At 46.0% G+C, this 14,953-nt stretch overlaps 1 protein-coding gene across 4 annotated transcripts in view; it reads right to left on the reverse strand.

Annotated features, from left to right (window-relative positions):
* Positions 1–542: 542 nt before the first annotated feature.
* The window catches only part of Rad51b (RAD51 paralog B), a 504,679-nt gene continuing 490,268 nt past the window's right edge, over positions 543–14,953 (reverse strand). For all 4 annotated transcript variants that reach the window (XM_041658453.1, XM_041658450.1, XM_041658451.1 and 1 more), the window contains exons 11-12: positions 11,006–11,084; positions 543–976 (exon numbers count right to left, since the gene is read on the reverse strand). In XM_041658453.1, the coding sequence (XP_041514387.1) occupies positions 960–976; positions 11,006–11,084 (96 nt within the window). In that variant the 3' untranslated portion in view covers positions 543–959. The remainder of the gene's footprint in view (positions 977–11,005; positions 11,085–14,953) is intronic.

Raw genomic sequence — 14,953 nt, forward strand, 5'->3', positions numbered from 1 at the left:
GAGCCACTTTGCCAGTCCTGGGAAGGGTCAACACTTGAATTTGAGGGTGCTTAAGCCCCCAAACGTTTGCACTGAACCAGCTCAATCTGAGACTTTGCCTAGGAGCCTCAGGGCAGTGGGAACTGGTGGGCTGGGCATCCAAGGGAAAGAAGGGAATTATCCCATGGGTCACCAGTTGATTTATTTGCTAATTGAGTGCTCCAGCTCTGGGCTTCACCTCTAAAGAAATCACTTCATCCTTTATTAAATTCTGCAAGAATCTCACTCTTTGTTCTGCAAGGCTACACACAATATACCAGTGGAACGTGAATTTATACTTACAATAGTTACGCCACTAATGACCTTCCGAACAACACTAATACCATGCATGCTTGGCTTCGGAGCTGGAGCCGCGCCTGTCAGTGAGTTCTGAGGCCATCGACCTCCCTCTGACACAAGAGCAGACCCCCACCTCCATGCCCGCCTCTGGTGTCCCCCATGGTTCCACGCTTTCAGTTGTGAATCAGTTACTCTTTGGAGATCCCAATTCTTTTGCACCTATTCTTTTTATTTGCTGGACAATACTTTATTCGGAAATGTTCCCTTCTGTAATTACAAATCTTGTTAGTCCTCCTCCTCCTCTCCCCAGGGGGATTGTGGGGTTTAATTAATTAATGTGGTTAAACCGCTTTGAGGTGCATGGGTGAAAGGTGTTATGTAAGTGCAAATTATTATTATGGCTGCTGATACCCCACCGTGGTACAGCCCCTAGCCCCCCACATCTAGAGACCGGACAAAGCCTTCTTCATCTTCACCTTCCCTTCCGGGTCTGAAATCACAGTTGCAATCTCAATAGCAATCAACCAATTAATCCTCATTATGTTGGCTTCCGTTTCCTTTTTGCAGGCAGCACCCGTCTTGGTCTTGTTTCATTTCACAAATCACACCCCCATCAGCTCTAGACAAAGGTCACAGTATCCCTACGGCCTTTCTTGGCCTAAAAGGAAAGGGAGAGAGAGAGAGAGAGAGAAAGAAAAGGGAAGTTAAAAAGAAAATTTCATGAAATGTACTAGCTTCCCATTAGTAATCTAAATAAAGCATTTCCTGTAGCAACATCCCCCCTCTCCCAGAGCCAACTCTGGCATGTTCCAGAGATACCCAGAGACAGCCAGGGTTAAGGTCCAGCAACTCTGGCTTGACTCCCAAGAGTCACATACAAAAGGGGAAGTCTGTACTGGGTGGGAAAGGACCATCCAAAGACACAGGAGCCCCTCTTTGGGTTTTTGTTATCCCCAAGTTTTCTCTGAGAAAGCCAGCTGCCATCTGTAGCCTCAGGAAACCCTCACAAAGGCCCAGATGTTTTATGCTACACCTAGCAAACCACAACCCTTAACAAATGCCCAGGACTTCCACTATGATGATAGCCATTGAAAACAGCCCTGTGGGGGAGACTTGGCCTCTCATAGGGATGCTGCTGACCAAAACACTCCTTACAAGGTTGTGCCTCAGGCCCTTTGTTAGAGTGGTTGCGGGCAAGCCTGGGGGGAGGGGGGGGTCATGTCTTCATCTGCCTTCATTTATCCTCTCTATTGAAGGGCTCCTTCAGGACATTGGTCAGTCTCTGTGGGAAATGATTTGAAGAGCAACAAAAGAATTTGGGCCCTTTGGGGGGCCTTCAGAATTCAGTAAACATCTGGACGTGGAAGGCCAGGTTCTCAAGCAGTCTCGCTGGGGAGATGTCAAAAGAGAGAAAGAGCTATGTGTGCAATGTGAGCGCTTAGTTTTGTGGTGACATTTGTTGTCCAGAGGCACAGAAGCCCCAGTAGGTAGATGGAAGATTTTTCAAAAGCTCCTCTATTTGTCAGGCTTGGTGAGCACAGTTCACCCTTTGTTGGGTCTCACGGCATATGTGAGGAACGGCAAGGTTCGCACGGTTCGGGAGCAGCGCCCGTGTGATGGACGGTCTGATTAGGTATGGCGTATGAGAAAAACTAAAGTAAGGTGGCGTAAGTCTTCTTGGTAGTTGCTCAGCATTCCTGTCCCCCTAAGGTCTGTAAAGCTCTTACCAGTCAAGGTAACTTACCAGATGCTCAAGATGAACACATTTTAATTGACCAAAGCCAAAGAGCAATCAAACAAAAAACCAAACAGAAAACACAAAGAAAACAAAATAAAAGCAAACAAAAAAGAAAGAAAGAAAACAGAAAGAGGAGGAGGAAGATGCGAAGTGATTTGCATTTCATCACGTGGGTGAGATTCACGACCTGAACTCTTGACTCCAAGTGTTCCCTTTATTGTTGAGTCAATCCATTTAGAACACATTAGTCAGCACGAATCAACGTTTGTCACTAACCAGCGTGGTGACAGAACTAATCAGCATCCCCCGGTGCCCCCAAATCTATCCTCAAACAGCGAAAGAAATGGGCCTCTGTCAAGAGACAATGGGATGCGGGTTTTGTCAGTATTAACTAGCTGAATCCAGTGCAAGTCCCCAGGTTCTCAGGCGCCTTGCCCAGTCATCCCGAGCTGGAGTGAATCTATTTCTTTATCCCTCTGGAACAGGTGTCAGTTTGTTCTTGATTAAACGTATCTAACTATATCTCCTTTTGAGCTAAAAGGGACCCCTCCCCACTATGTCCTCTAAATACAGAGCACCCAGCTTGGTAAACAATAGATGTTCAGCTAGTATGTTCTGAACTGAACTAACCATCATGGAGCTTAAATCATGTTCTAGAAAGAACACCAAGTCCTTTTGGAAGCAATTTTCAAACAAGATCGACCACCTGAATTGATTTAACATCTTTTGAGCATTCTAACAAATGCAAATTATTAACTCTGCCAATGGCTTCCAGGTTCTGAAAGAGGAGACAGCCTAATGGTAATCCAGGTCTTAGAATAAACAATTTTCTTCTCTAGCCTTATTTCATCTGGCATTTTGTTCAGTTTTTGTTCATTTTTGTTTCAGAAAACAAAAGCATAGACAAGAAAACATAAATTTGGGGGTGGGGGGTGGAATGTGTTTAATCTGTGACTTCGGACCCAAGTCCATACCCCACATCTAATAGAACACATACTGAAGTTCCTACTTAAAAGAGGTTCTGTTCTGGACTGGGGTGGGTTGGGACAGGATTTTTGATCTGATCCTCGACAGAGTAACTGACTGCTGCTGTGTGTCTTATTCTGCTGCTACAGTCTCTAGAACCAAAGAGAAAGAGACCAAGAATTTTTAATACATTCAAAATTTATGCCATATTTCAAGGCTGTAACAGCCCTAGGGTCTGTACTATTGCATCTGTAATCTCTGTAACTGACCTCTGAAGGGGATGTGTCCTTGAAATACCTTTCTGTACCGGTAGGAGAGCCCCCTCATTACTGAGCAGTACCTGACCACTCAGATGACTAACATTTTCTTGTTGTGTATTTCACCTACAGCTTGCCAGCATCATACACGCAGAAATAAAGTGTCCAGCTTCTGGGTAATTGCCTTTAAAGGAAGGGGAACACGTTCCCTCTCACCAAATCCTGCTGCCTGGATGGAGGACATGATGCTGAGCCATTCTGGGCTAAGGCAACAATAGTGATATCTGAGGTGTGAGGGAGAAGTAAGTCAATACGCTGGGTTCCTGGACAAACAGGCCAGCTCTGAGCCCATCCTTCCCTTCATCCCTCCCACCCCCACCCCTGCAGTGCTGTGTGGGAAAGCAGGAGTTCTCAGCACTGTGCCGCACTGTTTACCTAGGAGGTATACCCAGCAAAGAAACATCCCAACTACCCTCAGGGAATTTCTCAAGGCATCCTTATATCAGTATGACTGATGCAACCTTTAGCATAGAATATCAAGACTAGATTCAAGATTCGGGACTGGCCTGCAGTATGTCAAGAGAGGCCCAGCAATTTTGAGGAATAAGCGACTGCAGGGCTTGCCGTGGCAAGGGAGAGGGTCCAAAGGTATGAATGAGTTCCTTAAACCTCAGACCCTGGTTAAGTGCTTTGAAAGGGCTCCAGACCCACTCTGAGGGCAGTGATCACGACCGTTTCCTTCCCTGAAGATAAAGTGGTGCGTGAGACTACAGATTTCTCAGCTAACTTTAGAGGAAAGGAGTGACTGTCATCAATAACCTTACTAAGTCGATGCCAGAGACACACAGTCGCTGTGTGGATCTCGCTAGAGGACACAAAAGCTCGCACTCTAAAGGCAGAGTTGACAGAGACACACAACGTGTCTGGGAAAATCAGCAGGACCCCCCCAGTTATGTACAGTTGCACAGAAACCAGTTCACGACCTTCAGAGGGAGTGTAAACTGGGAAACCTCTTGAGAGAGGAAGCAGAGGTGAGAAGCGCATGGGGCCTCTGGAAGCCATCACACTTCTCATGCATTCCCAGAGAAACCCATACCTGCCTATCAAGAGGTCTGGAAAGACAGCCTTTGCGCTAAATAATCAAAATTTCAAAATAAATGGTGTGGTGACTGAGGAAATGGTTCAGCGATTAAAAGTGCTTACTGCTTTTGCAGAGGACCCAGATTTGGTTCCTAGCACCCATCTGGTCACTCACAACCAGATGAAACTCCAGTTCCAAGGGATCTGCTACTCTTCTGGCCACCTCGGGCACCAAGCATGCATTCAGTGCACAGATACATATGTACATAAAATGAAAATAAATAAACCTTCACAAAAAGGTCCATAAAGAGGAGAGTTGGAATGCTTCAGCGGATGATTCCCTGAAGCGAAAGAACGCAAGTTATGTGTGTAGATTTATCACAGAGACAAGATAGATAACAGAAGGAAAGTTGTGAAATGTATATGTTCAAGCACTTATGAAACTTCTAGAATATTCCCCGGAAGAAATCATTTCATGTGGACTCACATCTAGACAGAAAAGCGTTCAAGAATGGCTAGGAAGGAAGCATGACACTGTGGAGAGAGAGCCTTGACCCTATAAACAGGGGTGACATGGTGGAGGGGTTGCTTTGGGACTAGCTTTAGAGACTTGAGCTTCATCAAGTTCTACTCCCATAACTGAAAAAAAAAAAAAAAAGAAACCAATGGGAATTTTAAAACCTAATTCTAGATACTGCATATGTAAAATTCATGTATTATGACTTCTGTATGAAAATGTTCAGTAACAGAGCGCTTGCCTACAGTGTGCAGGGCACTGGGTTCTGCATTGACAAAGAAAAAGCTCCTTGAAGCTAATGGTCAGAGGAAAGCAACGGCACGAGCGGAAGGAAGGTGGGCGGTGAAAGGCAGCATGGAAGGAGATGCAGAACAAATGTCCAAAGAGAAGAGCACAGAGCAGATGGGACTCTGCCACCAAGAGGCCTGGGGGAGCCTTTGGAGGCTGCACCAGCACGGATGGGGGTGGGCAGGGACATGGTGACAGGCTCCTCTGAACCTCAGGACTCTTGGTCTTGGCCCGGTGTCACAATGAATGCTGGGCTGTGCCAGGTATGTGGGATGGATTTACCATGCAGACACTTCTTTCTGGGTCACTTCGACTCCAGGAGAGGGGGTGGGAGAGGTTGGACTATAGATTCCAAATGAAGGGAACAAGCCCACATGACAGTATCAGGGGAAAGAATTCTTCAATATTATCTCCCAAATGGCTTGGGACTAAGAAGATGGGGTTGGAGGATGTAACCCAAGTTTGTGACAGACATACAGAGCAGATGAATATTTTTCCTCAGGAGCTCCCAAAGGTGCTCAAACAAGGCGTTTTTGATGTTAAAAGCAGTCACACAGCTCTCCAGCTCTCCAAAGAAACAGCTTCTTTATTTTCTAGTTCATCCAAGCCTGGGGAGTGAATGGCTGAAGCTAGTTTTGGGTCTAGCACCTTCTCAGGACCCGTGTTGGGATAGCTGTCTCCTCTCAGGCTCCCCAGCCTACCTCAGCTCCTTCAGACCTAAACTAGTATGGGACAGCCCAGAGCCCAGAGCCAACATCTCACGCTAGAGCCTGGTGCTGTGAAGACAATGGAGGGCACACATGTTTCTGTCTTCCTGGGCAATGAAGCTGTCTTCTGTCCTGCTTCAAACAACTCAGCTTGCTGTTTTCCAAACCACTTCCTGGATTCCTGAGCAAAGGAGAATGCAAGGCAAAGCAGAAACAGTGGGCTTTGCCATCCATCCTCTCCACTTTCTGGGCCAGCTTCCTCCTCGGAAGCTCCTTCACCCAGTCACAGGCCCCAAGAAAACAGGGCTGGTTCCATGAGGGCCAGATGGCTTCTTCTGCCCCGCACCCCCGCCCCCAGCATCAGCGAGGCACCCCAGGCCGCTTCCCACCCTGCTCTCTTCTTGGTGGCATATTTGGAGCTCAGTGAGATGACAGACATGAGCAGAGAGACTTGGAGAGGGTTGGAGTTCCCTGCAAATTCTCTCTTGCCTTTTGCAGCCAAGGGCTCTGGGTGGGGGCCACTCCATGAAACCCACCCCCAAAGTCAGCTGCCTTTCCCTGGCCATCAGTCCTGGCACCTCTCTGCCTTACTCGGCCCTTTGCAAGCTTTTCCACTTGGTGAGTACCAAGGCTTCGCGGCGGGGAAAGGAAAATTAGATTTACAGTTCGTTCTCATTCCAGTCGTTTAAAGGGCTGAGCTTTCCCCCTCACTCCACCTGGCCTCCTGCTAGAGGCCAGGCCACTTGGATGCCAGCGGCCACGCCACGCGGTTTGCTCCCTCTCCTTTGGGGCCTAAGTATTTCCAGGGTCTAGGGCCCAGGCGCAGAGGCAGAATCCCAGACAAATGTTGGGCAGACAAAGAAGATGCAAACAGGATGGTATTACCATGTTAATGGCTTCAGTCCAGCAGCCTCCTGAAGATGCCTGGGAGGGTGCGTTTCTTTCTTTTACTTTTTCTTTTCTTTCCTTTTTTTTTTTTTTTAAGAATAGTTCCGCTTTCTATTTTACTACAACAATAGCATGGACTGGCTCCTTCAAGTGTTTCAAAAGCAGCTTGAGAAATCTCTACCCAGCCCCTTGGTCTTTCCAGCCTGCCCTCTCATTGTCCCTCCCAGCCCGGCAGACAAAGGGGAGGGACCAGAGTCAGGCCCCCAGTAGCCGCCCGCTCTAGGCATCCTAATCCTTGAGAAGCAGCGAGGGGAATGGCCTGTGGAGCTGCTCAATCCCATTCTGCCCTCACCTTTCATTCTCTCCCTCTGCTGTGCACTCAGAGAGCTTCAGGTATTAGGAATCTTGGGGTTTGCGGAGGATAAAAGGCACCGAGGGACCATTCCCACGGTCACTGACAGCCCCACCCCCAGAGCAGCCTGCCTGAGCTAAGGGCACTTTCCCACCACTCCAGCCCAGCACCGCTTGCAGAGACTGACATCAAGCTACCAGGACACCTGCTTCTCTTAGTGGTAGCCCAGGACCTGCCCCAGCCTCCCAGCTAATCTCCTTTCTTGGGTGTCCTGCAGGCAGGAGCTGCAGGCCCTACCAGGAGCTCCAAGCTCACTTTGGCTGTCAGAGCCACCCCTCCCATCAGGAACCTGGTACCTCTCCAGGTTTGTGACCCAGGGAGCAAGGCCTCTCTGCTTCAAACCTGGGGGATATGCAGGTCTTTCCGCAGGCTCATCTGCTAAGAATGGGGGGGAAGGGAAGGGAAGCTTGTGTGTTTCAGCCTGTGGTGGTCTCAAGGGAACAACTGTATCGAGAGAGGAGAGAGGTAAGGGGTTAGTATGCGGCCTCCCAGGAGAAGCTGGGAAGTGGAAGGCTGGAGGGACCTAGAGATTGCCATGGGCTACTGTGATCTACATACACAAACTGACCATATACACATGTGCACACCCAATGACTAAATATCATGGAAGGATCCAATGTATGTGATATGACCTGATAACTTCCAGTTCCCCTTCCTCCCCTCTCCCCACCTCCCTTTCTTCCTCCAAGTTGCTCACACACCATCAGGTTATTGTTCAGTTCTTAAACCTAGGGCTCCAAAGACTTTTCTCAAACTCACAGCAGACCTGGAACTGAGAACCAAGCATCTTTTCCAATAAAAGTGGCTCCTGATTTACTGGGGGGAACAGCCCCGGTGGCCCCCACCCCCCACTCCCCAGAAGACCCAGGAGCACATGCAGGAAAGCAGGGCCTTCTGAGGTTGTGTTCAGAAGCATTGCTGAAGGCGGGGGGGGGGGGGGGGGGGGGAAGCAGGGTTCCCTAGATAGGTAAGTGCTTTTCGGGGAGCAGAACCAAGATAACAGCATAGAAATCAGCATATGGGGTTGAAGCCCCTCCCCTGGGCATGTTTTTATTGGTTGGGGACCTTGCGTCGTGACATTTTCTTGAATTTTTCTTTCCTGGACACATGGCTTGAGGTCCGTCCCCTTCAGTAACACGCTTTCTTTGCTGGTTTCCAGCTTTCTGTAGTTATTCTTTGCTTTATTATTACTATTGACTATTATTGTGTGTGCATGCACACGCCCATGGACATACACAACATAGCATGCATGTGGAGTCAGAGGACAACTTTTGAGACACGGTCTCTTCTTCTACCTTGGTTTTTCCTTCTTTCTTTTTAGATTCGGCTTTATGTGTAAGAGTGTTTTGCCTGCAAACACAAGCATGTATGTGCACCACATGTGTGCCTGGTGTCCACAGAGGCCAGATGAGATACAGGATCCCCTGGAGCTGCCAGAGAACGCCGGGAATCACACCTGGGTTCTCTACAAGAGCAGCGGTCACTTTTAACCGCCCAGTCATCTTTCCAGCTTCTCTCCACCTAGCTTTTGAGATGCAGGTCTCTCTTGTTATCTCCGCCATGCCAAGTACTCCAGGCTAGACCTGCTTCAGGGTGATTCTCCTGCCTCTGCCTCTCATCTCTTCATAGGATTGCTGTGGTTACAGATGGCTGCCGCTGCGTGTGGTTTTCCTGTTGTTTGCTTTAAGCGTGGATTCACTTGGGTTGGTGGGTCTGTGTCTTCCACCCACCAAGTGTATATCCAGTTTCTACTCTTCTCTAATAATCCCCTCTTCTCTGTCTGAATCGTGATCTTAGGCATGAACGGACAAAGGAATCTTGTCCCTGCAAACGCTCCCGGTGTTATCCACTTTAGACAAACTAAGAAATGCTTCGCAGCAAGGCTTTCAGTACGAGCCTTCTAGGCTTACAATTTGCCCTAGACTTTCTGAAACCCTCATCTTAACTTACTCTTTACTAGAGCACTAATCTTCTCAGGCAGCCTCTAAAGATGCAGCATTCGCTCGAAAACCCACCCTGTGCCCTGGGCAAACACAAGCCCGGCTTTCTGATAGCTTACTAGTTAGACACCCTTAGAGAGTATGTAACAGAGGGGCCTGCTGTTTGCTTTGCTTAATCTGCTCTTAAAATCTCTGCTTCTTTGTCAGAAAACAATATTTGCAATTGTAAAAAAAAAATATTTACCAAAGAACTTGGCTAGCATAAGTCGAAGGCTAAGAGCCAAAGGTCATTGGTTCTTACCCCAAATTTCTGTGGACCTGAGAGTCTCCCGCTGGGGAGCTCAGCTGCGCCGAACAAACACACTGCTTCAGAGTCCATTAAGGAGCAGACATTTTTGAGGGGGCAGAAAGGGAGGGCTGCAGCCTGGTCCTCATCCAGAAGCAGGAACTCCCCATCCTGCCCCTGCTGGGTCTCTGTGATAAAGTGATCTCCTTGGGGACCCTGAAGCAGCTGGTTTACAAACCTGGGGAAAAACCCTAGGTCATAAAACCCTGCAGGGCAGACATTCCCGCCCTGCAAAGCAATAGGAAAGGCTCTCTGGTTCAGGGCAGATGTTCAGCTACCCGTCCCTGTGGGTGGGGTCTCTGGCCTGACAGTGGGGGGCAAATGACCTGAGCACTAACCCATAGAGCAGCGTTTTTGACTGGAGAGGCTGAATTGTCTAAGTCTTAAATTTACCCTTATATGTTAACTATTTTCTGGAAGGACCTGCCAATGTCAAGAGCCTCTCCTAAGCAGGGCACCGAGCACCCAGGATGGAACCTCCACTCAAGTGGCCCAGTAGAGTTCTGCTTTGAGCCAGAGCCCAGCTCCCTTCAAGTCGAGGACCAGGATGTCCTAAAGTACAGACTAGAAGAAATGTCATTGGGACTTCAGCGCAGGGAAGCAGGGTTCCAGGAATCCCACACACAGCCCCACAGGTTGTGGGTTGATCTTTGCCAGGCTGGCACTGACAACTTTGCACGCAGCTCACACCATAGGATCTGCAAAGGACATGGCAGGGGCAAGTTCTCCCAAACAATCAGAAGCGTTCTTGACATTCTCCTGAGATAAATGCCTGCTTTAAAGGAGACGGTCATTTGGTTATTTACAAGACCATTATGGGGCTGAGGTGACAACTCAGCAGGCCAGGCACTTGCTCGGAACGTGTGATGGCCAGAGTTCAGAACCCCAGACCCCATGTGAAAAGGTGGTGGTTGTGGCAGCCCACTGACAGTCCCAACACAGGAGGCAGAGAAAGACTTCCTAATGCAAGCTGGCTGGCTCTACTAGCCAGAAGGGAGAATTCCATGGGCCCTGGCCTCACACATAAGGCAGACAGTAATTGAAGAAGATACCTGTCAACTTCAGATTTTAATGCACAGGCACCTGACCATATACATGAAAACACACACACATACATACATGAGCAATCTATATCTAATATCTATAAAGAATCTATGGTTGTATTTCATATTGGTCTATAGGCTCTCTTAATGAATTAAGCCCTCATATTTTTGTTATTGTTGTCCCATTTGGAGGATTTTATATTTGTTTTTCCTTTTGTTTTGTTCATTATAATGCAAAAAAAAAATGAACATTCTACTACTAAACAACAGCTCTTCCATTCTGTTATAAATCCTGTCGTTCTTCCTTCCTCCTGTCAAATTCTTGTTACAACTTGCCAAATCCCTTGATCTTATCAGGGTTTAAAAAAAAATTACCAGCTAATTTACCTTGGCCTTTGAATTGTCTGAACTAGCATCTAATAGGACTTAAGCAGTGCTTGACACCGGTTATGGGCAGCACTGAGAAGAACATGCTTACAGAAACCATTTGGCCGATGGATCTTACCTTGGAGAACCAGGCCTTCCCCCTTGATGGTGTAGACGAAGGAGGTGAAGGAAGCCAGAGGGGACTTGGCAATAAGAATCTGCACAGAAAGCACATTTTCCAGAGTTAGCAGAAAGTGTAGCATGAGCCTCTGCTGGCTCCCTTTCTCCTTTGACAGCACATGATTACAATGCATTGGATTTATTATTACAAATATTTTAGAGAACTGGGCATGATGGTACACACCTTTAACCCTAGCTCTCAGGAGGCAGAGACAAGTAGATCTCTATGAGTTCAAGGCCACCCTGGTCTACATAGTAAGTTCTGGGACAGCCAGGGCTACGAGGAGAGACTTTTGTCTTAAAAAAGCAACAACCACACACACATACACAAAATTGTTTTAGAACCAAATGTTCAAATGAGTCTTAATCATGTCAAAATGGTCAACCAGGAAAGACATTTATCTCAACACTATGCAAATAAGCCAGTAGTTCTCAACCTGTGGGTTGTGACCCCTTTGGGAGTTGAATGGCTACTAAGGGGTCACCTAAGACCATTGGAAAACACAGCTATTTACATTATGATTCATAATAGTAGCAAAATTATAGTGATGAAGCAGCAATGAAATAATTTTATGGTTTGGGGTTCACACAACATGAGGAATTGTATTAGGAAGGCTGAGAACCATATTAAAGGGTTGTAACACTAGGAAGGTTGAGAACCAGGGCACTAAATACTATATTCTTAAACAAATTCTTCCAGAAATAAGATTTTTGTTTGTTTGTTTTTTTGGAGACAGCTCCTCTGTGTGACAGCCCTAGCTGTCCTGGAACTTGCTCTATAGATCAAGCTGACCTCAAACTCACAGGAGATCTGCCTTTCTCTTCCTCCCCAGTGCTGTAATTAAAGGCGTGTGTTACACCACCCAGTTGAAAAAGATTATTTTATGTGACATGGTTAAATAGTTACCTCTCTGTGCAATGATAAAACTCCTGATCTAATTTCATCCATAGCTTAGCTATTAAAAAAATAAAGCTACCTTAAAATAGTTACTATCATATCATGACAAACATTCAAAATAACTTGCTAAGGCAAAGGAATGGTAAGCCGTTTATTAGCCCTGACTCCGATTCCTCATGGAGTGTGTGATTCTACCCTTTATCCTGTGACTGTATTTTCTCTAACCGAAAGCCTCATCATGCATTCTTGCTGGATTTTGACTGTGGGTTTGGCTACATGGTTTGTTTTGGCTTATGCCAGTTCCCAGCCTAGGCCTCAAGTATTTCCATCTGTTCTCTTATACTCCTGCCATAGCCAGAGGAAAACAGGTTCAAACTAGTCAGCTATCTTAGGAGAGTCAGACATGTCTAGGACAGAGCTAGCCACCCAGGCCCAGCTGCAGGGGACCCACATGCAGGAGAGTTAATATTGCTGCATGCCTCTGAATGTTTGGAGGTGCCAGTGTGAAGCATTATTGCATACGAGTTGACCTGCACTCCAGCAAAAGAGAAATGCCAGCTGAGTTTGGAACAATGACATTCTCTCTTGTAAAGAAGGTGATTATTTGCTAAAAAATGATTTGTAAGAATTATTTTTGCAAAATATGCATGTATGCATATATACACACATATATGTATGTATCTGGGATATATATATACATTTATGTATATATATATATATCTCAAGTGCTGCATGCATACACACATAGTGCTTATCAATGGGTATGTGAACTAGTTATCTGAAACACAAAATAATCAACATGTGTTTATTTGGAATAAAATAAAAATTTCTGAAAGGCAAGATGGCTCACTGGATAAAGGCAGTTGTTGTCACGCCTGTGATGGTCTCTGAGTTTGATCCTCAAGACCCCTTTGATGGAAGGAAAGGAAACAAAAGAATCAACTTGTACAAGAATTACAAAGAATTAAATCTTCCTCTGACCTTTGTATGCATGCCCTGGAATGTACATGCACACACACACACACACACACACACACACACACACACACACATACACCTACATATAAAAAATATAGTTTCATTAAAAAGTCTAGAAAAAAATTGGTGGATTATTTTATTATAATATTTCTGCTCAACAGAGATGATATTTGTCCTAGTTTATAAGTAAAAATAACTTCATTAAAATTGTGACATTTGCTGGGTGGTGGTGGCGCACGCCTTTAATCCCAGCACTTGGGAAACAGAGGTATGTGGATCTCTGTGAGTTAGAGGCCAGCCTGGTCAGTAAGAGCTAGTTCCAGGGCAGGCAGGGCTGTTACACAGAGAAACCCTTTCGCGAAAAACAACAACAACAAAATCGTGACATTTTGTCACAGAATCATTTTGGTTGTGAAGAAAGCAAAGAAAATGGATAAATGATTCCTAACCATAAAAAGCAAGCTTACACATGTATCTCAATCTATGCCAATGCAACATCTACTGACAGTCAATAATATAAACAGGTCACAAGTTTTGGTGACAGGGTTTGAATCTCATCCTTCAGTTAGGTGCCTGGGTTCTCTTATTAGTAATTCCCATTTTCCTTCCTAGTAAATAACTTCCAAGTTCCTACATATCTTTGTCTGTTCTGCAACTAAATGTGGCCAAGTGTACAAGCTTTGATTGACAGAATGGAGGTAGAAATGGCCAGTAAAACTTTGGATTATGTTTTCATAAGAAATCAAATGCCTGTGCCTTCTCCCTTTTCCTCAAGGGCAGGGACACTCTCCAACCACACGGGCACAGGTGATGATGAAGCCATGTGTGATAAGAAAACTAGAAGATCTGAGAGAGTATCAGCACCTTCCACACAGACCACAGGGTCTCTTCGGACAGAACTACTGGTCTCAGCCTCTGTATTTCAGATGTATTTGTTACTTACACTATAGTCTGAACCACCAGTCCTGTGACTCTGGCTAGCCTGAATGCTTTGAATCTTAGTATTTTTTTTAATATCTTAAATAAAGCTAAAAATACCTGTCTGAATAGGTTACGATAAGGATTAAATTAGGAAAAATGGTTGTCATTGTGTCCAACACATAGTAAGTACGGAATGAGTAAGAGGAACTCAGCCCATCACATGGCTTCCCAAATGTCTTGTCACCATGGAGAAACAATATACTCCGCTTTTACTAGATGGGAGTAGCCAACTGAACCGTGATCATTCTTATAGCTGCCCTAAGTCACTTGACACACTTGCTCATTGTCCTTAGACCCAACGACATCAAAAGCATCTCATCTGAAAGTTAAGGTGGTTCATTTCCTGACTGGGATGGTTTGGGGATGATTTGTGTGAAGTTTAAGGATGCTCCTTCAGTGGGGAGTGGCATGGTATAAGAGCGGAGTGTTTCAAACTTTAAGGCAATCCCTTGCAGGCCCTGTGAACTTGTGGATTCTGAGTTGGTAGATTTGAAAGGGGCCTGAGACGCTTTTCATAGACTTCTATGTATCACGCCAGTGGCCTGCCTAAAGAGTCTAACCTGGACGAGGATGGGCTGAGAGGTCTGGAGCCAGTCAGGAGGCTCCCTGGGGAACATCTGGGATGAGAATGAAATGGACCCAAATGAAACTAAAATTAAAGAAAATAAACAAAACCCCAAACTAGGATCTTTATGGTCGATGTGCAGCAGCTGGATGCAAAGTCAAAAGGATCTGATCAAACAGCAATAAATAGTATCATATTCTGAATGTTATGTAATAATTTTTTTATGGACTACAGAAGTTGAGAAATAGAAAGAAACAATATTCTAATTTTGATGAAGTGTTGCCTTCTAATCTAAGCTGTCTGACTCTTGGTGCCACATCTGTACCTTAGGGTCAAGGTCCTGGGCCTGAGCCGAGGGGACAGTGTAGCTAGAATGACTCCCTCACAGGCAGTCACAGGGTCTGGACAGGCCACCAGTTAAAATGCTGTGTTGGAGCAGAATTTCGGATGAGACATCACAAAGATAACCTGGGTGCAGTTAACAC

Source organism: Microtus oregoni, unplaced genomic scaffold (genome assembly GCF_018167655.1).
Source record: "Microtus oregoni isolate MIOR12 unplaced genomic scaffold, Mior012 000009F_ref0000495, whole genome shotgun sequence".
Lineage (NCBI taxonomy): Eukaryota > Metazoa > Chordata > Mammalia > Rodentia > Cricetidae > Microtus > Microtus oregoni.